Here is a 26,105-nt window from a genome sequence, read left to right on the forward strand (position 1 = left end):
GGGAGAGTAAGTGATTTGCCTAGAATCACAGGATGTTCAGCATCATTACCGAGACTTGAACCCAGTTCCCTAGGTCCGAGGTCAACGCCTAGCCGTTAGGCCAACTCCTCTCCCCAATTTTTATTTGATCGGCATAGAAAGGCTGATTCCCATATGTTAGTCCCCAAAATCTCAAAACTAGAAGCATTTTTCCCCCACCCCTCTACCTCCCACAAGAGTTAACAGTGCCCCTCCTATCTTGCCTCACTCCGAATCACACCTATAGGGTTTAATATATTATGACCATTACTTACATAAGCATATATCAACCAAAAACATGAGGTATACAAGCAGCTCTCTCAATGTTGTTTTGACGTAAAGCTCTCGATTTTCAGATGTGTCTTCTGTAAGCGTTGTTCCCCAAAGTCCTGTCAAAGGAAATTGTAGATTATGAAAAACAAGAACATGCACTGGCAAATGTGTCCATAACACAGCGTAACCGCATTTTCAAAATTAGCTGTAGAGACACAGTATATCAATTCCCGTGTTAATTATAAAAGTGTGAATTTTATATATTCATTTAGTATTTGAACGCACATTGCAACATCCTTCTTTAATATAATGTGATTTGACAATGCTACCTTAAAAATCCAGATTCAGAAGGAATTTGCTATTACATGCTATTAAAAGATTCGTCTCCAATGTAGTTTGGAATATCATCTTCAAAAATATAGTCAGATATAGATATTGTCTCATGAATATAATTTTAAAAAATGCACCATTTTCTATTATTAACTCCATTGAGGAGATACTGCTATAAACTATATTTCCGACTCTCTATATATGTCAGATGGTATTCTGCCAAAGACATTCTAAAGTTAAAATCCATAATCAATCACAAATTTAGAATTTAGATCTTTAGTAAAGAAAAATGAAACTATTTTGCTGTGCCATATTTTTCGCATTAATATGAGCAGAAACAATATTTTGTCATAACTACGATTGTATACCTGGTCAACGAATACAAAAGTGGTCATCCGTATGCATATATAAAGACCATTGAATGATTGAATACAGGGACAATGAGTAACACTGATAAAATGCAAGCTCCGCCTCCAATTTTCTTAGCATATATAATACATGTTACAGAATTACAGACACTCCCATTGTTCTCAGCATTTAACTCTTAGTGACCATACTCTTTAAACACTGTTTTCAATTCACTTATTTATTTACTGAATGAAACCCAATGTGAACACATCTGTTAAGGAGAATATGTAACATACAGAAACCCCACCTCAGCAAGCAGTGGGTGTTGGACCAGTATGTTTAATTAAAGATCAATACAAGTTTATAGGCTAAAACACTATGGGTTGTGGGGGTTCCTTTTTGTTCATGTAAGAGGAAGGCACACCAGAGTTAAACTGTTGATTTAAACTTCTTATGCATCACATGCTTTCAGTGTGTAGGTCAAATCTGAAGAACATATATCTGTTAGAGAGAATGTATAGGTCTGTGGGACGGTCAAATTGTGAAATACAAATTTAAATACATTAATTTTCAATGCTGGGAGGTGGATAAACATTTATTAGGATTAAAGTTAGTCTAGGAACATAAACTCAGCTAAGTTTAAAAGCATACATCAGCACATGTGTTCATATAATATTTACTGTTTAAAAATACATTGAGGTGGTAAAGAATGTGGGCATTATACAGATTTAAATTCCAATCAAATTAAAATGTAGGCGCTGGAAAAAAGGAAAAGTGAGCGGCATAGGAACATTATTGAATAGATACAAACATTTGGGCAATACTACCATTTAACCTATTGCCAATCGTCCTGTCAGGGACACAGGAAGTTTGTTCCACATCGGATTTTCTCTTCCAGTCAGGCCATTGCTCTCCCATAGTTTAGTCAGAGTTCCTCTACGTCTTGAATAAATCAAATCCCCAAATAACGCACTGACTTAAGCGCCCATCTTAATGGGGATTCTGATTGAACTGGGGGTGTTATGTCACTGAGTGGAAAAAGAGTAGATTTAGCCCAGTTAATGCAAATAGCTGAGTGGGGTCCGAATCGTATGACTTCTTTTATAAAGGGATCAAGGCTTGTTTGTGGGTCTGGGACACAGAGCACAATGTCGACCGCATGCACGGGAGATCAAAAGTGCCATGAAATTCAATCCACATTGTGCATGGTGTTGCCTCAGTGAAACGAATAGGGAATAATGAGTAGCCCAGGCGAGTACCACGTGTTATAGGAAACGGGTCTAATATACCATGTAACAGTGGCGTAACGATAATTGAGGGGGCCCCCCTGCAAGGTACGTGTAGGGGCCCCCTCTGGACTTTATCAGGAGCTCCCCGACCAAAGTGAAGTGCTGGGGGGCCCCCCCTGGAGCTTGCCCCCCCCCCCCGCACTGCGGGGGATGCGGGGGCCTGTGTTACGCCCCTGCCATGTAAACGATGACTGGCCGTTAGGGAGGTATGTAAAAACTGGATAAGGGTCACAACCTTTGGGCTGAGGCCGAGGAGCGAATGGAATGCCTTAGAGGCGTATAGTAATGCGGCAACTGCGGTCAGGTTGGGTTCCATGCTGTGGAGCACCGTGAATAGTGTGCGCAAATTGTGTGCTGTGGTTCGAACCAGGACCAAGCCCGATTGGTCCGGGCGTACTATACAGGTGGGAGTGCGAGGAGACTATTAGGAAGCAGCTTTGCAAACATTTTCAGTTGACATTTATCTCTTTCACTAGTCTCTTCTTTACCCCTTACACAGTTAGATACAACACAGAAAGAGTTACACAACATCATATGATATTATATATTTGTTTGTTTGACTATATGCGTCCGACACAAACCTGATATTTGTAAAGTGCTTTGTCACCCATGCCCATGCTCAAACTATATAAAACCATGTATAAAATAAATAAAGCAAATAAACATACACTTTTACAATCGAAATGTAAGTAGTGCTAATAAAACTCCCACGTGTATTTGAACATTTTGTATTAATCCAGCTAGAACCTAATTTTACTTGATAAAGTCTGCCTAAATCACGTCTGACTTGCAATTATTTGCAGACAGCTTTTCCCAAAGACACTTGTGTTGCATACTTAATATGGGATGAATGGAGAAACACAGAAGCAAAGATCTAGCTAAACACACAGGTGCACAACCTTAATATTGTGTCAAAATATTGTCAGCATTAACTTTGTTTCAATAATATTGTGATGTAACTTATATCATGGCCAGGGCCGGACTGGCAATTCCGGGCACCGGGCAATCCCCCGGTAGGCTGGATGGGGTGGGGGCCAGTTTTGTGACAGGGGGCCGGTTTAGTTGCTGGGGCCAATTTGGACCTTGGCGTGACCGAGCAAACAACAAGCACACATGAACTTTCTGCATAAAATGCAGCTGCTGCCTGGTGGTGCTGCACGCACTGTCCGTGACATGTCTGTGATGCATGTCATGTCATCACCCGATTTTATTTCATGTAGGCTAGCAGCATATTATTTATTAAAAATCCACTGGGGGCTGGCTGCACGGCACAATGCGCGTCTTCAGTCCCCGGCTTCGCGTCTGCGCGGCGCGTCATTCATCCTCAGGGTGGAAGTCTGGAGTCAGTGGAACTGGTGGTGATCATGCGCAAGCGCAATGGGGGTCACGCAATAAAAAGTGTGCGTAACTGCGAGGCAGAGGAGGCCAGAGAGTGAGACGACAAGAGGCTGAAGCGGAGCCTGGAGTCCCTGACCCCATAATGTAATTGTTTGTAGCCTACCCCGGGCCGTGTCTGCCGGCTGCCACCCGGCGCCCGCAGGTGAGTGATGATCGTTTGCATTGCATGCAAATGCAATCCTTATCCCACCCTGATCAATTAATTAATGGCCAGGTACTGTCTCTGGGGGCGTCGCGACCGGGTCAGAATTAAAAGCAAAAGCCTGGTTAGGCCCCGGCCAGGCCCGGTTCCACGACTGCAGTACAGTGAATTTATTCAACGGGACATTAACAGTTACCGAACGCTTCCCTCTGTTACTCAAACATCGGGTGAATGCGCACAGGTCTGCCGTATGCCTCCCTGCTCTTCCTCCCCAGGGCTTTAGACAACCTGACAGAGTTTGCCCTCGAACAGTGTGAAATCCACTGTAGTTCTACAACAACTCGTGAATTATCCGCCAGCCAGCACCTGGACAGGGAGAGTGTGATCATCAGGGTCAGATGAAGGTGATTTCAGCACCAGTATTCTTTTTTTTTTTTATTACATTTTTAATTGAGCAGAATTAAAAAGAACATACAAGAAATCAATTAAAGATAAAAGATCAATATACTAATACAATTCATACTATACCATCCTTTTCATTAGAGAAGTAATCATCACTAATATTTATGTAATAGAAAGAGATCATAGCATATAAACTAAAGTGCACAGGCTAAAGTTCCATAGATTCGACAGATATGTTTCCTCTGGAGATCCTTTTCCATTTAATCAAAATACAGTACAAACTAAACACTCCTATTAAGTAAGAAGGAAATGTAAACATCAGAAATATTATATAATTGAGAAAAGGTCATTGCATATTTAACTAAAGTGCAAGTGCTGAAGTACAATAGAGCCAACGGATATGTTACCCCTAGAAATCCTTTTTCAATAGAACAAAATTCAATTCATACTATACAATAGTTCTCTATAAAGAGGAGATATAATCATCACTAATAATATGTATAAGACAAAGAACATTTAGTACGAACTAAAGTGCAGGTGCTAAAGCTGGCATCGATCGAGCAGGCATAATATCCCTGGAAATCCTTTTTCATTATATCTAGAATATAATTCATACAAAACAGTCCTTTTAATTAATAAGAAAATGTAAACATCACAAATATTATGTAATTGAAAAAAGATAATTTCCTATCAACTAAAGTGCAAGTGCTAAAGTGCAATAAAACCAACAGGATATATTACCCCTAGACGTCCTTTTCCATTTGATCGATATTCAGATCATACTAAACAATTTGTCCTAAACAATCCTTTTCAAAAAGAGAAAAAATAATCTTCACAAATGATATATGTGAGAAACAGATCATTCCATATAGACTAAAGTGCCAGTACTAAAGTACCATAAATCCGACAAAAATGTTACCCCTGAAGATCCCTTTCCATTTGATCCAAATATTTCCAGACTGAAATAAATTTTCTAATAGCTCCCACCCTTTTCGCATAAGCTTCTTCAAAGATTCTCACTCGTTTCATTTTATTATACCATTCGAGAAAGGTCAGGCTTTGGTTGTTTTCCAGTTCTGGATAAACCAAACAATGCCACCTCCGGCTCAGGTTGTATATTGCTCCCAAGGGCACGGCTGTGCTCAGCACACATTTATACCCAGAACTGGCTCAGCCTTGAGCATGTGCAAGAAACATGTAACCAGTTGCCCTCCCCAACCTACTGCAGTGGCAACGATACATCGACGACATCTGGGTCCTGTGGCAGGGGAGCCAGATGGAATTGAATTTGTTCCACAAATGGTTGAATGCCCGACATCAAGACATCAAGTTCTCTGTAGAATCGAGTACAACAAAAATGGCATTCTTAGATGTTGAGGTCTCCCCCCTTGACAAGTGTTTAACAACAACTCTTTATAAGAAAAAAACAGACAGGAACACTATACTACACCACAAAAGCGCTCATCCAAGAGGCCTCAAGGAAAACCTACCTATGGGCAACTATTAAGTATTAGGAGAAATTGCACAATGGTATCGGAATTTGAAAAACATGCCACCTCTTTTTGTAATGAGATGACAAAAAGAGGGTACCCCAAAAAGCTGCTCAGACTCTCCACAAAAAGAGCGAGATTCACACCACGAGAAACCCTCCTCACTGTCAAAGAGAAGAAACCCCTAGACAGGTTAGTGTGTGTATCAACATTTGGCCCTGACACAAACAAATTTAGACAAATTGTTTTGAAGAACTGCCACCTCCTTGAAAACCTAGAATGCCCTTTTCCCAAACCACTATTTGCAATGAAAAAGCGCCAAAGTATTGGCCAGCAAATAGTCAGAGCCGATACCTCCCTACCCAAACAAAAAAGTGATTTATTAACACAATGGAACTTGAAACCTGTTGTAGGTCATCACAAGTGCGGCAATTGTGTTGTTTGCCACTCCACAATAGAAGGTACGTAATTCATCCACAACAACATCAGATGGAAACATCATGATTTCACTAATTGTAGAACCAAGAATGCGGTATACGCCATAGTTTGCCCATGTTCTAAAACAAACCAACAAGTCAATGCGAGAATCACACAACACAGATCACGAATAAGGAAAAAAGTGAACACTGCACCAATGGTAGAATATTTTTGGGAGAAATCTCACAGTGAAAACGACTTAAAATGGACTATACTGGCAGTCATTAAGACTTCTAAACATCAAATTGATATTGATGATGCGCTACTTAGAAAGGAGGCTTACCTCATCCTTAAGTACAACTGTACACTGACAGGTCTTAATAGTATGTCAGAGTTATCAAAAACTTAAAAAACTACTTCACCCAGAATGCATTGCAATGGTTTTTCAAGGTAATAGGGTCCTATTGGACAACACTCAGGAACTACAACTTCCCAAGCACATGGATACCATATTAGTTTGAACACCAAGAACGAACTCCATTGCTGGCCAAACAAAGAAGGAGTTGAAAGCAATTTCAGAATAGAGATCTAAAATGAGGTAAGCGGAAAAAGATAAAAAAGATATGGCAGCAATAGCTTGCCAAAATAGACATAGAACGATAACTAGTAACCGCGTTTTGAAATATATTTCCTGCAGAGTATGCGAGTGAAGTTAAAAAAGCAAGCCCCGTAATTGTAAGGAAACGCTGCAACAAAGATTTGAAACGCTGAGTGCACAGCAGGTCATGAATGCCAAGCCAGAAGGTACAATATATAACAAGTCCATACCGAGAGAAAAATAGAATAAGTCAAACTTTGTTCCTCTAATGCAAAGCGCACCATTAAGCCTGTTTATTTTTTACAGGGCTGCAACTGCCACCACACAACTTTGATAAACGGATTTAAAAAGAAAGAAAGGTAGGAGACAGCTGCCAACAGCATAAACATTTAAATAAAGCAATACAGATGCACAACAATGACGGTTTCTTCTGTTTCACACAGAACTAGCGTCTACTGTGAACAATTACCTGCTGGTTTAAAATATGCAAAGAAGAGAAAGATAAATAAGAAGCCTAAGGTAAATGACTCAACCACTATTAATGAGACTAGTGAATCAAAGGCAAATAGAAAGGAGCCCCTTGTAATAATTGTTTTATGTCACATACCCTTACAGAAATCGCCATTGCTGTTTAAATACAATTGCCCTGATGAGTCTCCTGGTACTTCACGCCCAGGAACGGAAACGCGTCGGCAGATAAATATACAGAGGGTCACTGAATTAAACTTGTGACCAGAGAGAAAAATCTCCAGTGTTTCACAAAAATCTAACGTGCCCTGTATAAGATTGGATATCGAATATAGACATTAAAGAGTCTTAAGAATCATAACCGAAAGCATACCACCAATAGCAATATATGTATTGGATGTCTTTTTTGTTAAAATGTTTTTTCATATAAAAAGTGTTTGTGATATATGTTGTATTGCACATTTATGTCTTATTTAAGTGTGTTTGCTAAATAGTTTCGAGAACAGCACATTTATGTTTTATTTAATTGTGTTTGTAAATTGTTTTGAGAACAAGGATGTATTGATATGACACGACACATGTCTTTTTTCAGATTGAAAGAAATAACTAAGAATAAAAAATAGCGATAATAAAAAGGTGAAAATAAATACACCGGTTCAAACTAAATTCAATGGGTTTGGCTATTTAGCAAAGACATTTAGCTTTCAAAATAATGCGAGTCACAAGCACATTCTTTTGTAACAAGTTATAATACGGCCCTGCTTGTGCCTCCCCCCCTTGGGCCTAACTCCTCTCCTTCTCCCCAACCTGCTGGCAGCGAAAACACTTATTTTCAACCTCTGGATAGATTTTGTGCAAAGCGTATGGGGTATATTAAGCCGTCCATCGGGACAAAAACGCCATTCTTTTGAAGTTTGCTGCTCTCAATTCCTTACTGCCATGTAGGCAAATAATTTGCCACTCTCTCACTGAAAAACGGGAAGACAATTCGTGTTTTATTTTTTCCAGAGAATTGGTAACGACAAGGGGATCCCCTTGATTTTGAAAAACTCGGTACCAATTCCCTATACCTCGCAGTTTAGTTCTGAACACAGCTGCAAGGACCAAGGGGGTACCTATATTTCCTAGGGTATATATTTATTTATCAGTAATCCAACCTGGAGGAAGCTAAAAAAGAGCAACCTGCTCTGCGTACCGCCTCTAACCTGAACTTCCTCCCAGTTAATACATCTACCTCCTATTATAAAGTGGCTTAACTCTTTAAAACCTTTTGATTCCCAAAGTTTAACGTGACTATTATGGATGTACTGGCCCAAACTTCTGGCCTCTGTTAAGCTCAGATATCCAAATCCCGAAGACTGGGCCTTTGGAGAATAACATTTCTGAAGTCTATTAGAGAATGCTTGAAGCATCTTGTATTGTACTTTTTTAGTAAGTTTTTTTATTTTTTATTTCTTTATTGCATTTCAACATTAAACACAATAGGCCAGTAGGTGCCTTACATTCATCGGAGTGCAATCCGGTTTCAAGTCCATACGTCTGGCTCGCAAAATTGAACCAAGAAAAAGGAAGAAAACAACTAAATCCCCCCCTCCCCTTCCTCAGCTAACTATGTCTAGATATGGCGGGATGGAGAGTACGTCATGTGAGTGCAGTAGAGGTATGGGCCCTTAGGTGGCGGTGGCAGTCGATAAGCACGGCGGATCTGCAAGACGCAGAAGTCGGAGGTATTTAGCGCAGGTGAGCTCCGTAAACTCAGAGGTAAGCAAGGTAAGAAAGGGTTCCCAAAGGCCATGGAAGGACGCTGTCGGTCTGGCCATGGTAAGCGATATCTTTTCCATTCCCAAAATCCCCCAGAGCTGAAGGAGCCAGCCGAGGCGTGTTGGCAGCATCGTGGTGCCCCAGTGAGTAAGAATGTTTTGGATTGCTGCACCTAGCGCCAAGGCCATCTGCTTGCCTCGTCGTGATTTAAAGGGGAATGTGAGAGCATTTGGGAGACCTTGCAAGATGAACGCAGGGAAGCGAGGTATCTGTGTGTCAAAATGAGAGTCGATGTCATTAAGCGTCTGTCTCCAATAGTCCTCCAGTAGCGGACAGTCCCAGAGAAGGTGAGTGAGTGTTCCCAGAGAGCCGCATGCTCTCCAACAGAGGGGACTGCGAGAGGGATTGCCACAGTGTAGACGTTCAGGGGTCTGATACCAGTAAGAAGCCACCTTGGTGGCGGTCTCTGTGGAAGTCATATTACGAGCCGTAGTAGATGGTTGACCATTCTTTCTGTGTCAGTTCTCTGCCGAGCTCTTTCTCCCAGCGTAGCTGTCCTGGGGTCTTCTCCTCCCCAGTTGTGGGGTGCACAAACTTATATAAGTCCGAGGTGAGACGAGCGTCTGACTGGCGGGTAAGAAGCCATTTTTCAAAGGGTGTGAGGCGGCGCTCCGGCCTGCGCGAACGTCGTCCTGGAGATCCCAATGGCGGATCTGGAGGTACCTGTACCGTTCGGTTTCGGGCATGCCCAGTTCCCTGCGTAGGTCTGTAAATGATCTAAGGCCTTCAAGATCGAAAAAGTGACCTATGGATCTGCTCGCCTCTCCCGTCCAGTGCCGGAATCCGATCTCATCTAGCCCCGGTGTAAAATCGGTGTTGCAAACTATAGGTGTGAGTGGAGCGGGGAAGGTGGTTAGCCCCTGATCAACGGCCACCCTTTCCCAGGCCAGGAGGGTGGGGTGGGTCACCTCCGAGAGGTACAAATTGCGAGGCCTCCCAAGCCGGGTGAGGGAGGCCTCCCAGGCCGGGTGAGGAAAGGTATGCTCCAGAGGGATCGTCCAGCTAGAGAGCGATCCATGAAAAGCCAATGCTTTTCGGATTCCGGTCGGGACTACTCCACTAGGGCTCGCAGCTGGGCTGCCCACCAATAGGCCACTAGGTCGGGAATCCCCAGGCCACCCTCTTCAGGACTGTGACAGGTGAGCTCCTTACTCATACGGGCTCTCTGGTTGCGCCAGATGAAGCGCTCCAGGTCTCGCTGTAACGAGTGCAGGACCCCAGCTGGTGAACCAGCGGTATTGTGTGGAATATATAAAGAATTTTAGGCAAGATTACCATTTTCACCGCCGCAATGCGGCCCAGCCAAGACAGCGCATGCGGCCTCCAGTTCCGGAGATAGTTCCGCACCTGCCCGAGCAGGACCGTGTAGTTCAGTGTTTTGGTGGAGTGAATGTCCACCGCGATTTGCATCCCCAGGTACGGGAGGTATTCCCGAGCCCACTGGACAGGGTAAGAGCATTGCAAAAGACGTAACATGGCAGGTGCAGTGCAAGGGCTAGGGCCTGGGATTTATGTACGTTAATCTTGAAGCCCAAGAGAGAAACAAATCTGTCCAGCTCCGCCAAGAAGGCCGGGAGGGATTCTCTGGGGTGCTCCAGCGAAGAGTTTTGATGTTTTTAAGAAGACCGGAAGCTGAGTTCTGGCTTCACGGACCATCTTACTGAGAAAAAAGCTGTCCAATGATTCCCTATTGTCAAACAGCCGCACTACTATATCCATAAACGCTGCTTCATAATAGGTACGAAAGGGGCTAGTGTCAAGTTGAAGGATTGATAGTTTTAACCTTGACGCTTTTTTGTTCCAAATGAACTGACAAAATAATTTTTCCAATTCTCTAAAAAAAACCTGACATCTTTATTAAAGCAACACGCCCTATCAAAGTAAGGGGGAGAAGTATCCACTTTCCCAATAGATCTTTAATTTTACTCAGTGTTGCTTCATAGTTTAACCTAAATAAATCCACATATTGGTTTGAGACATAAATTCCCAGATAGCGAATCGGCTCAGGAGAATATGCTTGTTGTTTTAAATTATCTGGGAGAAAATTACAGCAGGCATTAAGCGCCAATACTTCAGTTTTTTTATGATTAATTTTATATCCTTCAATCGCCTCAAACTCAGTAAACTCCCTTAAAATCCTATCAATATTTTGTTTTTCCGGTACGTCGTCTGCGAATAATTTTATTTTCGACATCCCCTCTATTTGGTGTTTTTATGTCTGTATTATCTTTAATCCTTACGGCTAGAGGTTCTATAAAGAAGATAAATAAAACTGGCGACAAGGGGCACCCCTGCCGGGTCCCGCGTCTAATATCTATTATCAATTATCCCTGCTGATTTTGAATTTATCCTGATCTGAGCCTGAGCTCCTTGACATATATTCTGGAGCATAGAAATTATTTGCGCCGGAAACCCAAACCTTTCAAGGCCATTGAATAACGCACCCCAATTCACAAGGTCGAATGCCTTCTCGGCATCGACCAACATTATTATTGCGGAAGTTTGGTGGGTATTAAAATAGCCAATTGCTTGAATTAACCCCTTCAATGTGTGTGACGGAGTGGTTCCGTCACGCGCGTCGGTCGCGCTGTGCGTATGACGGAACCACTCCGTCGCGGCCCCGCCCGCGCAAGAACCCTTCAGCACAGCACGGTAATCCGCGCCGCGCTGAAGGGGTTAAGTAACCAGTGTTTGACGACATTGACCGGCCTGTGATAAAGCCAGATTGATCTATATGTATTGCATATTGTGCCACTGAAGTAAATCGATTGGCCCATATTTTCATCAGTAGTTTATAGTCTACATTTAGGAGGCTGATTGGCCTATAAGAGCCAACCTCCCTAGGACCTTTGCCCTTCTTAACGAAACTAACTATCGAGGATTCTTTAAAGGTCGATGAGATGTCACCTCCCACTTTAACCTGATTGAATTGCTCGAGCAAGAATGGTAATATCTCTTCCAAGAAAGCCTTATAAAATTCAATCGGAAGGCCGTCATTTCCACAGGCCTTACCTCCAGGCATTAAGGCCAAAGCACTGGAGATTTCTTCTGCAGAGATAACGGCCAATAGAGCCTCTTTCTGTCCTGTAGAAAGCTGAGGGGGAACTAAATCATCAAAGTAGCCCTGGATAGCTTGTTTAGATACCTGATAGTCAGTTGAATAGAGATCCTTATAGTGATCAACAAACATTTTAGAGATACTATCTTTTTCGGAAACTATTATCTGCGTCCCCGGTATTGCCACTTCATCAATTACCGCTGCTTCTTGCTTGACTCTAGTTGACCATGCCAATAATTTTCCTACCATTTGGCTGGTATGCTCTTGAGCTGCTTATTTCTTCCATAATAAAAAACTCCCTCAATTCCTGTTTGGCTTTGGTTAGTTCCTCTTTCGGCGCGATGTCTCCCCCCTGAGGAACCTCTCTTTTTTACGATCGCCACATCAGCAACTTTCTGAACTTCTTTAATTCGAGTTTTACACTCTCTCGCTTGTCCCGCCATAAAAGCAATCATTGGTCCTCGCACTCAAGCTTTAAAGGCCCCCCAAACTGAAAAAAAGCCTTGCGGTGCCCCTATTGATCTTAAAAAAACTCCCTGGTCCATTCTTGCATACTTATAATCCACTGTTGATTGGTTAAGAGAAGTCTATCCATCTGCCACCTGGATTTTTCTCTTTCCCCCAGGACTATATATATTTCAAATTTTACTAGAGAATGGTCTGAGAAAGAATTGGCCAAAATCTCAGTATTCAAGCAGCTCAAAGAGCGTGACACCAGAAAGAAATCAATCCGTGAAGCGGACTTAAATTGACTAGAGTAATAGGTAAACTGTTTAGCTTCACCATGGGCCCTTCGCCAAGGATCAACAAGTTGATGATCCTGTTTCATGACATCTATCAACTTTTTGGACCCCGGCTTCATCTGCTTTTTTGCTTTATTTGATGTATCTAATTGGAGATCTTGTATAAAATTAAAATCCCACCTAAAATAATTGGGCTCACCTCTGTTCTGGCTTTATCATTAATGCTTTTAAGAGCCGCAAAATCATCTACCACTGGCGCATAATAATTCACAAAATTCAGCGAAATGCCACCCACCTTCGCGACAATCCAAATCCATCTGCCATATGGATCTCTTTGAATTTGAGTGATGTCCCACTTTATCCCTCTTCCAAAATAAATAGCAACCCCCTTATTGCTGCCTGAGCTGAAACAAAATAGGCCTTAGAGAAAGCTTTGGGGATAAACAAATTAGGCTGGTTAGTTTTAAGATGGGTTTCCTGCAGAAAGAAAATTTGAGGTGAGAATGCCGCCAACCATCTTATCAATCCTCCATATTTTCATTTTTTCCAGATACACTTTACATTGATCGATATAATGCGGAGATTATCCATTATTAACACTTTTGCTTTGATCCTGAACGTCAGTAAACATACCCTTCCTTCTAGTATGATATTTTAAATAATTCTGCTAATTTTCTTTTTCTGCACCACCACCCTCCCTCAGTGCCCTCACCCACCCCCAAACCCAGCCCAGCACCCAGTGACCCTTCCCACTACTGGCAGATGGGGAATTGGCCGCCTTACCCTCTGCCTGCCCAGAAATTGGTCCCTTACATTGGGTGCCGTGATGTTGCACCCTGATGTGATACACCGCCCCCTGACCTGGAAAGAAAAAAAAAACAACAATGATAGCACAAATGTCCTTCATACCAAACAGTTGAGTCCCTTTACTTATCCTTCGTGATTTGCTGCAAAAGTTCCTGAGCTTCATCTAAACTTGTGAACATGTGGAACTTGCCGTGAACCAGAACTCGAAGTTTCGACTGTTGGGCAATGGCCGCTTGGGCTCCCTGCGCTTTAAACAAATAGAGGAGCTTAACAAACTCTTTCCGGCGACGTGCTGCTGTTGCACTCATATCCGAGAATATGCGGCAGTTAGGAACCTCCCGGGATGAAAATCGCTTCTTCTGTATTGCCCTAGTTAGAATCTGCTCCTTCAGATGATAATCAGAAAAATTCACTAGGACAATTCTGGGCAATTTCAAATTGGAAAAAGGCTGTGCTGGAACTCTGTGGGCGTGAGTGATCGTGAGATCCCCTGAGAATTCTGGAAGGACTGTCTCTTTTATAAATGCTGGTTGAGACCCTTCGCACCCCTCTGGAACCCCACCCAGCCGTAGATTAGTCCGCCATGAATGATTCTCTAATTCTTCAAGTTTAACTTCCAGCAAGTTCTTTTGTTTTTTGTCAGCTAAGACCAGCTGCTGAATTGAGGTCATCTGGTCCTCTGGCTGAGAGATTCTAGATTCGGCCTCCTGCAACCTAGATGGCAAGGCCCCCACTACTTCTTCACTTTTAGATAGACGAGCATGTAGTGCTGCAATTTCTGTTGCTTGTGTGGCCTTCATTTCCCTAATCTCATCAAGAATAAGATTAAGCATGCTTTTTATATCTCACTGGAAAGTAGGGCCGGCCCCAATTGCAGACTCCGTGGTGATTACCGTAGTTGCTTCAGCCCCTTCCGATGATAATGGAACTGGAGGTGAAGAATTCGTCAATGGTTGAAAAAGCAAAGGAGGTTCCAAGGCAGTCATTTCAGGACAAGAATGTGACTGAGACTGAGCAATCTGTGCATCATTAGTACTGCGGCTATCCTGCTTAGAGGCCTGCTTAGGAGCCTGCTGCGGCAAAGGGAGTGGAGACTGAAAAAGAGATTGAGATGCCTTAGGTTTTTGAAACATGAAGTATTCCTTAACTATGCCCAGAGGTAAACTAGAAGGATTTTCTTGGATGTTCTCCTGATTATCCACTGGGGGATTGCTATCCTGGCTTTCTCCCATCATAGCTGGGCCTGATAGTTCGTTACCTCCTTCACTTCCCTCTGGAGTTGAATTTGTTAATCTCTGGCATGCAATACTCTGCCTCACTTGACTAATACCCCTTTGGCCCTCCTCTCCCTGGACCAAGACTTCATCCTCAGAGCATGAGGGACTAGGTGTAGGAGTAGAGCCACGGCGGGTTTCTGCACACGCTCGCAAAGGGAAAGCACCCCCTCCTTTCTGCTTCTCACCTTATTCAGCCTTATTCAGCCTGTTGCCGCCACCAGAGGAACTCCCTTTTTTCCCAAAAGCAACCGGAGTCATGCAGCAGCCTCTTTGACCTGCTTTAACCCCCTCCAAGCCTTTATTTCCCCTTCTGCTGGAGCCTCATAGGGAAGATTACTGGGTCAAAACAGCCGTCCTGAAGCTGTCCTGAGCGAGCAGGGAAGATCAGAGGAGAGCAGCCCGCCCCCGGCACAACCGGCGCTGCCCCGGTCACTCAGCGCTCTCAGCAGCAATGCCAGCAGCCGAGTAAGTGAAGCAATTCAAAAGCGGGGGCCGAAATCCAGGCAGGTCCGGAGCAGCGCACCCGCTTCCTCTTTGCCGCCCTCAATTAAACTAATCAAAGCGTGTCCGCCAAATTCACTCCATCGCCGAGTTCTTGCTGAGCCTCACACCCTCCTTCACGCCGCCATCCCATTACAACTGAATTTGCTTTTGCCTTTCACCTCGCTTTTCAGCCAGGCACAGCCATAAGACAAAAAAACAGCTCAACGGGACCGAAGCAGCACCCCCTTCTCTTCCTTTCACCGCCCGAGCGGCAAAGCCAGCAGCAGCCGCCGATAAATCCGCCGACAAATCCGCCTCTCCAAATCTTTCAAATGCCGCGGAGCCTCGAGCCTCGCATCCCGGTCAATGGTCGGACTTCCAGGTACGGGGCGGGGCAATGATCACCTGAGGCTACGTGCAGGCGGGATCTGCCATAGCCTCCCAGACCAAGGGAATCTTCAATCGATTTCCGCACCACTATTCAATTTTAATTTCAGCGCCAGAATGTTATTTTAATTTCAGTGCAAGTATGCCATTTTAATTTCAGGGCCATTATGCCAATTTTGCACATTTCCTTCCTGCGTATCAGCGAGAGATTACAGCAGTATGCAAGTCCTGTGCTATTTTACCATATTGTACAAAAATGCCGACGTGTAAGTACCGCCGACATGGCATTAAGGCAGCCAACTTTCTACTCTTCTTATTAAGATGCTCTGCATAAATTATGCAGATTAGCCAGAATGACAGTCCATGCCTCGAAGAATAGCAGTCAGACCTCTTAAGCAGCCCTTATCAGAAGCCTTTATGGACCCCGGCTCAAAAACGCTATACGGGTCCACAATCTGTTTCTTTTATGTTTAAGGAGCACCTCTTTCTGAGAAGCAAAAATGTTTAAACTTACCACGCCGAACTCTGCTCCAGGATTTGTCGCACCCTATTGGTGCGGGACACCCCAGTGCTGCCTGATCTAAAATGAAAAGGCCAGGCCTGCATTTTCGTTTTATAAGTACATTTTATAGTCCCCCCTCCCTCCCTCCCTCAGTGATGGCCGGGCCCCGCACTTAACTTACTGAGCCTCAATGAAGAACAAGGTTTAAATGTAAGTGATTTAATCAAAACCAGCAGAAGAGACCATTTGAAAGGGGAATAAATTCTGCAGGGTGGGCGATCTATATGAAATCCGTGGCGACCCTCGCACATAGTGTCAGGTTGAAATTTTTCCAAGGTCAGCTCTCAAGCTGAGGGAAGAGATATTAATGTCGCTCTGTTGCAATTATATACCTATGTATCTGCTCATTAATGCAATTCAAACATGAATCTTGCAGGCACCAAAAACAAAGAGGTGTTCTTAGGGGACTATGTCAAAAGTGATATGTATTCGAATGAATGGAGTTTGTGATGTGACTGTAGGGCAGGCAGCATGAGCCTGCTATTATAGCTGTATGGTATGGACAGCAAATGAGCAGATGTCTGCTCAGGGTCAGCGGTGTGCTAAAATACCCTTATACACCATCATAGCAGGGTGCTTAATTTATACCGGTGCTTTCCGGTGCGCTGCACTGGTGCTAAATTGTCAACACCGGCACTTATGGTAGTCTGCCAGTGCTCACAGATCCACTGCGCTGCGGTCGGGGAACCGGGCGGGCCGTGGCCTACCAGGCTTAGGGCGGTGCGAGGTGGTGGCTGGCCTTTACATTTTCCACTATAATGCTGACACACATTGCCTCCACCCGGCTTGACGAAAAGGGGAATAGGAGCCCTTTGCTATCACAGCGCAGTGAGTTGTGTGCCTCTTCTGGAAAAAGAGATACGTGCTGCTGGAATGCACCGGGTTGAAAGCGTTGGGGGCGGAAATGGCTTATATAACCTGTGGGTTACACGCCTGTTTCATGGATATGCCAAAACTGCTTTTTATTTACAACTGAAATGATTACCTATTTGCTCGGTTATAATACCATGGTCTTGGTCCCCCACCCCCCCCCCCCTTTCACCCCCTCTCTTCCTCACACTCTCTTTCGGGAGCATATTGTTCATACTCACTGCTGAGACATGGTTAGGTAAGTCTGTGTAGGCCTCAGATCCCTCAAAATGTAATTCAGGATTGATCTGCTTTACTACATCAAAAAAGGCCATTTTTGTTGGCTCTTAGGGCTCAGTGCACTTTACCAACGCTAACCAGTGCTAAAGTGCTTGCGCTCTTTCCTTTAAACATGGTAAAATTGGCTTACACTGAATTGGCAGATTTAATTTACTTGTAAGTCCCTAGAAATGTGGTTTTACATATACCCAGGAAATGTAAATTAAATGCTGCTAGTGGGCCTGCAACACTTATTGCGCCACCCACGTAAGTAGCCTCTTTAAACAAGTGTCAAGGCCAGGGACTGTCATTGCAGTCTGCCTGTGCAGTTATAAAACTGCCATTTTGACCTGGCAAAAGGAACCTTTTGCCAGGCCTAAAAATATTCCCTTTTACTACATATGTCACCAGGATGTCACCACTAGCGCAAGCCCTTTCCATAAGGCAGGGTGCAGTATGCAGAGTGCAGTGTATTTAAATGGTTTGGCGTATACTTTTAAGTTGCATATGTCCCGGAATGGGCAAGGCTGAATTGTTACCCTTGGTTCTTTGTGTGATTCTTGAATTTTTTACAATCCCATGACTTGAGTGATGTACAGGCAACATTGATGGCAGCAACCACACCCTGAAAAGTGTTCCAATGCCACTGGCCGGGGTGCTTATGTGTGATATTTCCATGCTTTCTGGCCTGGGTGCTTATGTGTGCTATTTCCATAGTTTCTGGCCTCAGTGACCTAGAGGCTCATGTGTCACATTTCCATGCTTACTGGCCTGGGTGCTTATGTATGACGTTTCCGTGCTTTCTGGCCTGGTGTGACCAGGCCTGGATCAGTGCCTAGGTGCTTATGTGGGACATTTCCAGTTTTTGGCCTCACTGTTTACAATGTCAAAATTCCCACAATCGTAATGTTGTGCACTGTTGCACTTTACATAAGATGCTTTATTTTAACACTGTTTACAAAACTCAGGATCTAAAAATCATTTAATGTTTGCACATTGTCTTGTACATTTTTTACTCTGAACCTTTGCACAATTGTTTGAAGTTAAGTGCGTTTTTAAATGTCTTTATGCTATTTTATATGAAGAATAAATTGGTTATATTTAAATTCATGTTTCGTGCTCAACATTTCATTTTTTAGTGTTCTCTGTAGGAATGTCTGTGATTTATGACTGGGTATCCTGGTGCTCCATACGGTAATCATTTACTATGCTTTAAAAGTGAATACAATCTAATATGTAATGAAAAATGTGTTGAAAAATGCTTTGTTTTGGCCTTCCTGTCTCCAAAAATGTCTTGGGGGGACAACCCCCCAAACTCCCCCTAATAGTGGTTGCTCACTGAGCTTGCTCGCTATACACAAAAAAAAAATTACTTTATTCGGTTACATCTTAATAACCATAAAAGCACAGAGTAAAAATTCTTATAAAACATTCTGTACAGGATAAAAAATTACAATAAATTCAATTTTTATATACAACTATGTATTATCAAGATATCATTTAATAATCGTTTTCCTATGCTTAAAAACACTTTTTAAAAAAGTGGTAACAGAGGCAACAGCAAATACTGTGTCTAGCTGTTGTAAAGCCAAAAAAGCTGGACGACATAGCCTCAATCCAAATGTTTTTACAACTGGGATTATCCACCTTTTCCTTTGTAGAGAATAAAATTTACAGAAAAACAGGACATGAATAGTCGACTGATCAGAGACTTTGACCAATCATTAATAATAGGAAAACTTAATAATCTATACAGGGTCCCCAGTCGAAAATGGATCAATAAGAATCTATCATACTCATTGGTTATCAGGCGTAAATATGGCTGCATTAAGAAAGTCATTAGAGTAAGGTTATGGGCTTGTACTGTTACCTTACTCGACTCTGCACTAAGTCTCCTTTCAATCAGATATTGCAGGCAATCATTCTTAAGTTCTTTCCTGGTATATCCTATCATAGTGAGTGGTTCATCGTAAAAACGTTGGTGACCTATATTGCATAAAAACATTTTGACATCTAATATTTAGCACTCCATCTAGGCCATCACAGTCAACTAGGATTTTACGATTAAAATGTGTTTCTTCTGTAATCCATATTCTGTGCCACAACAGAACTGGTTGGATTTTTATAATATCCTCCAAATAGAGGAGACCTAATTCTGTGTGGCAAACAAACGAAGAAGTACTCTTTGGAACTATTAGTAAGAATCTCAAGAATATATTTTCAGCTGCCTGTAGAGAAGTTACATCTACGTAGCCCCATATACCTGCTCCGTATGTGGCTACAGTAACACTTTTTGCTTTGTAAATGTACAGTAACTCCGTCGTGGGGCGTTTACCTAATTTCCTGCTAAAATTCGTGAGCGCAGACAGAGTTTTAATGTACAACAATCTTCTTGATTTTACTGCCTGCACCCATGACCCAGATCGATCAAATAAAATTCCTAAGTAGGGAAAAACCTTAGTACTTTCAATCCTCTTCCCCTCTATAAAAATAGTTCTTGTTCTAATACTACCCACTCCACAATTCATAACAAAAGTTTTCGTTGAATTAATGGAGAGTCCCCTTTCCTTCATAAATTTCGCAAAGCTAGTCACTGCTCTTTGTAATCCTATTGGTGTGCGGGCCATAAGGACCGCATCATCAGCGTATAGTAATGCGGGGATTGGTCGTTTGCCTACCGCTGGAAAGTCTATATGTTCTTTGACTAGTACTTTTTCAAGATCATTTATATAAAGTGTGAAGAGGAAAGGTGCATGGACGCAACCCTTTCGCACGTCCCGACTAACTTTAAAATACCCTGTACATTCCCCACCCATACCATATCGCAAACTAGCCTTTGCCCCCGATTATATAATTCTCTTAACAAGGAAATCATAGCTGGTTCGAGACCCAGCTCCTCTAAAATCAGCCATAAATTATTGTGCCTCACGCAATCAAATGCCAATGATAAATCGACAAACGCCAAATATAAGGCTCCCTTTTTTGATTTTATATATTTATTCATGATTATATCTAAATTAAGACCTTGCTCTATTGTGCCAAGCTTCTTGCGAAAGCCATACTGCAAGTCGCTAATTACTGATCTTTCTTCTGCCCAACACTGCAATCTATTTAATATTACCCGGCCCATGATTTTCATAGTTGAGTCCCACAAAGATATCGGACGATAGCATGCCGGGTCCGATCTATTTCCCTTTTTAAAAATTGGTACCAAAATTGATTCGTACCATGATGGGACAAATCCAGATATGATAGTTGCATTAAGCACTTGTGTCAGTAACGGTCCCCATAAGGTGGCATTAGATTTAAAAATATCAACAGGAACACCATCTGGGCCTGCTGCCTTCCCACCCACACTAGATGCAATAGCTACATTTACCTCGCTCAGATCAAAATAGAGCAGGTTATTATGATCCTTCATAAGGTTGCATTGCTGCACCTTTGAGCCTGTATTTTTATTTGTCTCAAAGCAGGTTTCCTCATATAACTTAGAGAAATGCTCAATCCACTGTTGCTCTGGGATTGCAACCTCAATTTTTGCTAGTTCTTTGTCTCTAAGGAATGGTGCATTAACTGCCTTCCAGAAGGCACTAGAATCTTTTGATTCCGTGGCAGTGCGCAGAGATAAAGGATTCTAATCTTAACATATCTCTTCTCTCATTTAGGGCACTCATATTCTTTTCAGGCATCTCTAACCATATTTCTGTCCTTTACTTCTATGTGTATGATTTTCGTGAGCTTTCTATAGGCCTTCGTACATTTTGAGTCAAACCACCCTTTAGTTTTGATCATTTTCCTTTTATTTGTGTGAACAGTAAGAACTTTCTTTATATAATCTGTAATGAGTATGAAATTATCCACAATACCTTTTGGGGGTGTAAGCTCATCCAAGCATACCATGCTGCTAGGATAGCAATTTTTTACAATGTTAGCCATGACATTTTTTGGTTCCACCTTATCCCAACTAAGGGAGTAGCCATTTTGTCTGGTTAATAATATATTTTCTGTTCTGATATTACAACCATTGGTCCTTCTCTTCCCATCATTAAAGTAATGGTCGCTCAATACTATCTGGTGGTTTATAAAACCTTTAATACTTGAGCAATACCTATTGGGAACGAGTATAAAGTCTATTGTAGACAGTGTACCACACCCATTAAATGTGGGGGAAAAAGAAACAGGGGGAGTACTTAGGGTATTAGCAAAGCCCAAATCAAATTGAAATATTAAATCATTCAGGCTGTCACCATATTTTGTATGTGAAAAGTGAGGAAGAGTAATCTCCTTGTCATAAGTAATTCCACAATTCCTTGTATCAGCATAATAACAAGGAGAGATGTTAAAATCGCCCCCCCCCACACTACAATCAGATCTTTCTTCTCAACTTCCTGTAATTGTTGCAGGTGAGAATCTATGGCCTTCACAATATCCTCAAGTAAATTTCGTGGGATTTTGTTATAGTAATTTACCAGTATTACTATGCAGCTTTCATTTACCCTAAATCTAAAAATCTGGTAATAACAATCCTCAAACATCATGTTGATATTTTTAAAGGTTACTAAATTGGAAACATAGGTACACAGCCCTCCCTTAGCCCTACCATGTAGGGAGGTTACAGCTGGTGTATGCAAGGTTTTGTATCCATTAATATGAATCGGATCAATAGCCCATGTTTCCTGTAAACTTATCAGATCAAACTTCTGTATAATATCTACCCATATTCCATTTGTCACTTTTGATTTTAAGCCAGCGATATTCCAAAACATAAAGCTACAATTCCCAGCTCCTTTATCACTATCACTACCATTCAACGTTGCTCCAATACTTGTACCCAAAGTATTATCGCTTATTTGAGGCGTCGATATAGGGTCAGATGGTATCAGTAAAGGAGTCACATTTACTTCACCAACAATAATTATATTTCCCTCTTGGGTATCTTCGCCGTTAAATGGTGTGGTCATTGGTAGATCAATTGTGTGTATGACAGAATCCTCCACCACCCGCGTAGCATCGGTAAACTGTCAATCACATGTATCTAACCCTGACAGGGGAGCAAACCTGTTTACATGGTTAAAATCAACAAAACCATCTAATGGTCTATTTAGGGCAGATCGATTCCCTCTCACTGGCGGTAAATATTGGAATGGCCTATAGAAAAACCCTAAAGACAAAAGTGAAATATTCCCCAAATAGTTTCCTGGGTTTCTGCCCCCTAAACGCTCCAATAACAATCTAACTACCTGCCTATTATTGAAATTAATTACAACACAATCACCCTGTACTTCCTTTTTAAGATATCCCACCCATGTGACATGTCTAGCTATGATTATTTAATTATAAATGTCATAGCCTAATATCCCCTCTGTCTTAAGTTGCTCAGTGAGCCAATACAATGATTTTGCCATTAACTGTTCTGCAGTTTCAATGTTCCCCTCCTCTAGAGTTGGAACATTTGTTAAGACCACTACCAGTGGCGCTTCAGCTGGGGGAAGATGTAAAATCCCCGGTCTCTTCAGGTCAGAGCTGCGCGCCTGGGACTTACGCGTATTTGAATTCACATCTCCATGAGTGCCATTCGCACGTTGTTTTCCTAGTGGCCCCCCGTATAATTTGTTGTTGAGTGGATCTATCCCCCTATCCCCTGGGTCTCTCCTCCCCGGGTGTATTAGGAATGCATTCCGCAAGTTCACAAGACGTATTACCTAATTCTCCCACTCCCACCCCACCTCCTCTGCATTCTATATCTTCAACAGGGACGATTTCCACCTGACCTCTCGAAACCAGTGATACAGGGGTTACATTTAGTAATGCAGGGTTCACAACAATAGATTTAGACAGAATCTGTTCAGTTGGGCCTTTCTCATCAGGTAGTTTGAGCCCTTCAAGGTTTCCCAAAATGTCCCTCATAATACAAAAATTAGGGACAATTTGTGATTCAAAGTGTGTTAATCTATCCTCAAGCACCTTAAGCTTCTCCGTAATTGGGCTCAGACATGTCGACATTAAAGCCTCAATTTTAACCAGTAATGCCTCGGTGGCTTCAGGGGGCAAGTTCCCATATATTTCATGATTAGGGACAGCACCTACCAATTTTACATGCGGGGTAGTTATTAATAAAGAAGAATATGTCTCTCCATTCCTCATGGGCATTTGTTTTTTTGAATTTTTCTGCATTTGCACCCCGCCCCTCTTCCTTTTAGCGGGTTTTTGTAATGCCAGCCCTGCATTAGGAGGATTAAGTTTAAATGCTGATCTCGTGGCAACACCTTTAGAAGTGTTACATTCTATACCTTCATTAATAGCCTCCGTAACCTTCGGACTAGTTGTAGTCTCAGTTATTATAGATAAGTCCAAAGGAATCAAAGGAGACAGAGACAATTGAGTCACACCTATTACAGATTCATGATGATCAGTATCGCTAGTCGATACATGCGCTGGTTCCGGTGTTTGTACAAACTTCAGCCCTCCCAATGAAGATCGTTTGCCTTGTGGGAAATCAAGGGAAAGACGTTGTTCAGTCAGAGCTATTTCGTGTGTTAAAACCGAATTGGCTCTAATAATGAATTTATCTAAAGTACCCATGATTCCCCTGCTGGGATGCATTGTTTTGCTCCCTCCCTCGCGTGAGCTCATTTTAGCAAATCCAACCAGGAGCAATATCTGTTAATTAATAGCAATCAGTGTATCACCAGCTAATATATATATAGATAAGGCTCAAATACTTAAATAGTCACCGGTCTTCAAATGTAAGAGAGGCGGCCCAGCCCAGCCTCTTCCGGCCTCTAACGGGCTCAAACAGGCCCGCACTTGGCCCGGGCTTTGCCCGCGCGTGTCCCGCGCCGCGGGAGCTCCCGTCGTCTTATGAAGGATGCCTGACGTTAGTTCAACTCCCGCGAGACCGCTCTGCCTTCTGGGTGCTGAAGTCCTGGCAGTCAGCGGTCCGCGAGGAGGTCAGCACAGGTCCCCAGCTCTCTTGGCTCCTGCGTCTCTCTCTTCTCTCACTATTTTTACGTATTTCCTCATCAGCGCCTGCGATGTGTAGAAAGTACCCCTTACAGCAGTGGTCTCAAAATTTTTTAATGCCACGCCCCTGCCGTGCTGTACGCCTGGAGTTCAAGCATTCAACCCGCAGACATCCATCAATATCGATAGGGCGTCGGGCGGCCGAGCTACACGCCATGTGGGGCTAGTCTCACTTTTACTTTGTTCTCTCTGGATCACTACTTGTGTCTATTTTTGGTGCTCTCTGAAAGAATGTTTATGGGTACATATGACTGGGTGGGTAACCTGGTGATCTTTAAGGTCATCATCTACTATTTACTGTGCTTTGAAAGTTGATACAATTGAATATGTAATGAAAAATGTGCTGTAAAATTCACCATTTTGGTCTGTATTCTTCCAAAATGTTCTTGTCTTGAGGGGAGGAACCCCACCAAGCCCCCCAAGTAGTGGTCGGCCTCGCTCCCTGTGCTCGCTCACTACGCGCCGGACGGGGGCTGGTCTGGCAAAAAATTTTATATTGTTGCATTTAACATAGTGAATTTAAATGTCATTGTACATGATGTCGTTTATTATGGTTTTGTTTAAGTTATTGATTGTGAATATTTTTAAAAATATATATTTTGTATATTATTTTGATTTTAAGTGTTTTAGTGCTGGGTTAATATAGAAATTGGTTGGGAAGTGTTTTTTTAAACATTTTTTCTATTTAAGTTTTTCTATTTAAAATAGTTTTAAAAAGATGTAATTTTTTGTTTAATCTGTAGGTGCATTGTTTAGTGAGTTTGTGTTCTTTTTCAATTAGTTATTAAATAATTGTAAAATAAGAGTAGAATTGTGTTTTGAGATTATTTCATGTTATTTTTGTAAATAGCTGTTACTGTTTTTTATTTTAATGCTATTATTAATATATTTGTAGTTTACATTTTACATCTTAATTTGTGGATACTTTTTAATCCCATTTGTTATTTAACGTTTTTGTAAGTATACATGGTTAGATGTTTCCCATCATAAGAAATTCGGTTTGTATTTAATGTGAATGTTTTTTTTTCAATCTGAGATTTTTAGTTTGATAGAATGTGATTAAGAAGATGAATGTTAAATGTAACCCCTGCCTCACTCACACAGTCCAACACGCTACCCAATGTGGTTATGTTTGGAGCGAGAATAGTTAATCTGTCTCCTCCTCAATGTAATGTAATGTAAAGTGCAGTTGTATACCGCGGCTGTCACCCCAAAGGTATCCTGGCACTTAGATTACCAATCGGCGAGTATCAGAACTGAGATAGGCGAAAGTCTAGTCTCTGGGGAACAGTCTGGTTTTCAATTCCTTCCTGAAGCGTGACAAGGTGTTCAATTGTCTAAGCTCCGGAGGTAGTGCATTCCAAAGTCTGGATGCTGTGAAACTGAAAGATCTGCCCCCCATTCAAGCTTTATTGACATGGGGAACACAGACCAGATTAGCAGAAGAAGATCTAACAGGAGAGTACCATACAAACTTCCTTTGTAGTACTTTAGGCCCAATGTTGTGTAATGCCCTGTAGACAACACAGAGTGCCTTAAATTGAACTCTTTGCACAACGGACAACCAATGTAGGTCCTTTAGGGCCAAAGAGGCAGAGGCTTCATATGGCCGATTTAATGCCAATTTAGCTGCCACAGTCTGT

At 42.3% G+C, this 26,105-nt stretch overlaps 1 protein-coding gene across 1 annotated transcript in view; it reads right to left on the reverse strand.

Moving 5' to 3' along the window:
* The window catches only part of PKD2L1 (polycystin 2 like 1, transient receptor potential cation channel), a 3,023,543-nt gene that overhangs the window by 2,580,298 nt on the left and 417,140 nt on the right, over positions 1 to 26,105 (reverse strand). The window contains exon 2 of the mRNA XM_085603531.1: positions 294 to 407. Coding sequence (XP_085459657.1) covers positions 294 to 407 — 114 coding nt within the window. The remainder of the gene's footprint in view (positions 1 to 293; positions 408 to 26,105) is intronic.

This window comes from Triturus cristatus, chromosome 1_2, assembly GCF_964204655.1.
Source record: "Triturus cristatus chromosome 1_2, aTriCri1.1, whole genome shotgun sequence".
Lineage (NCBI taxonomy): Eukaryota > Metazoa > Chordata > Amphibia > Caudata > Salamandridae > Triturus > Triturus cristatus.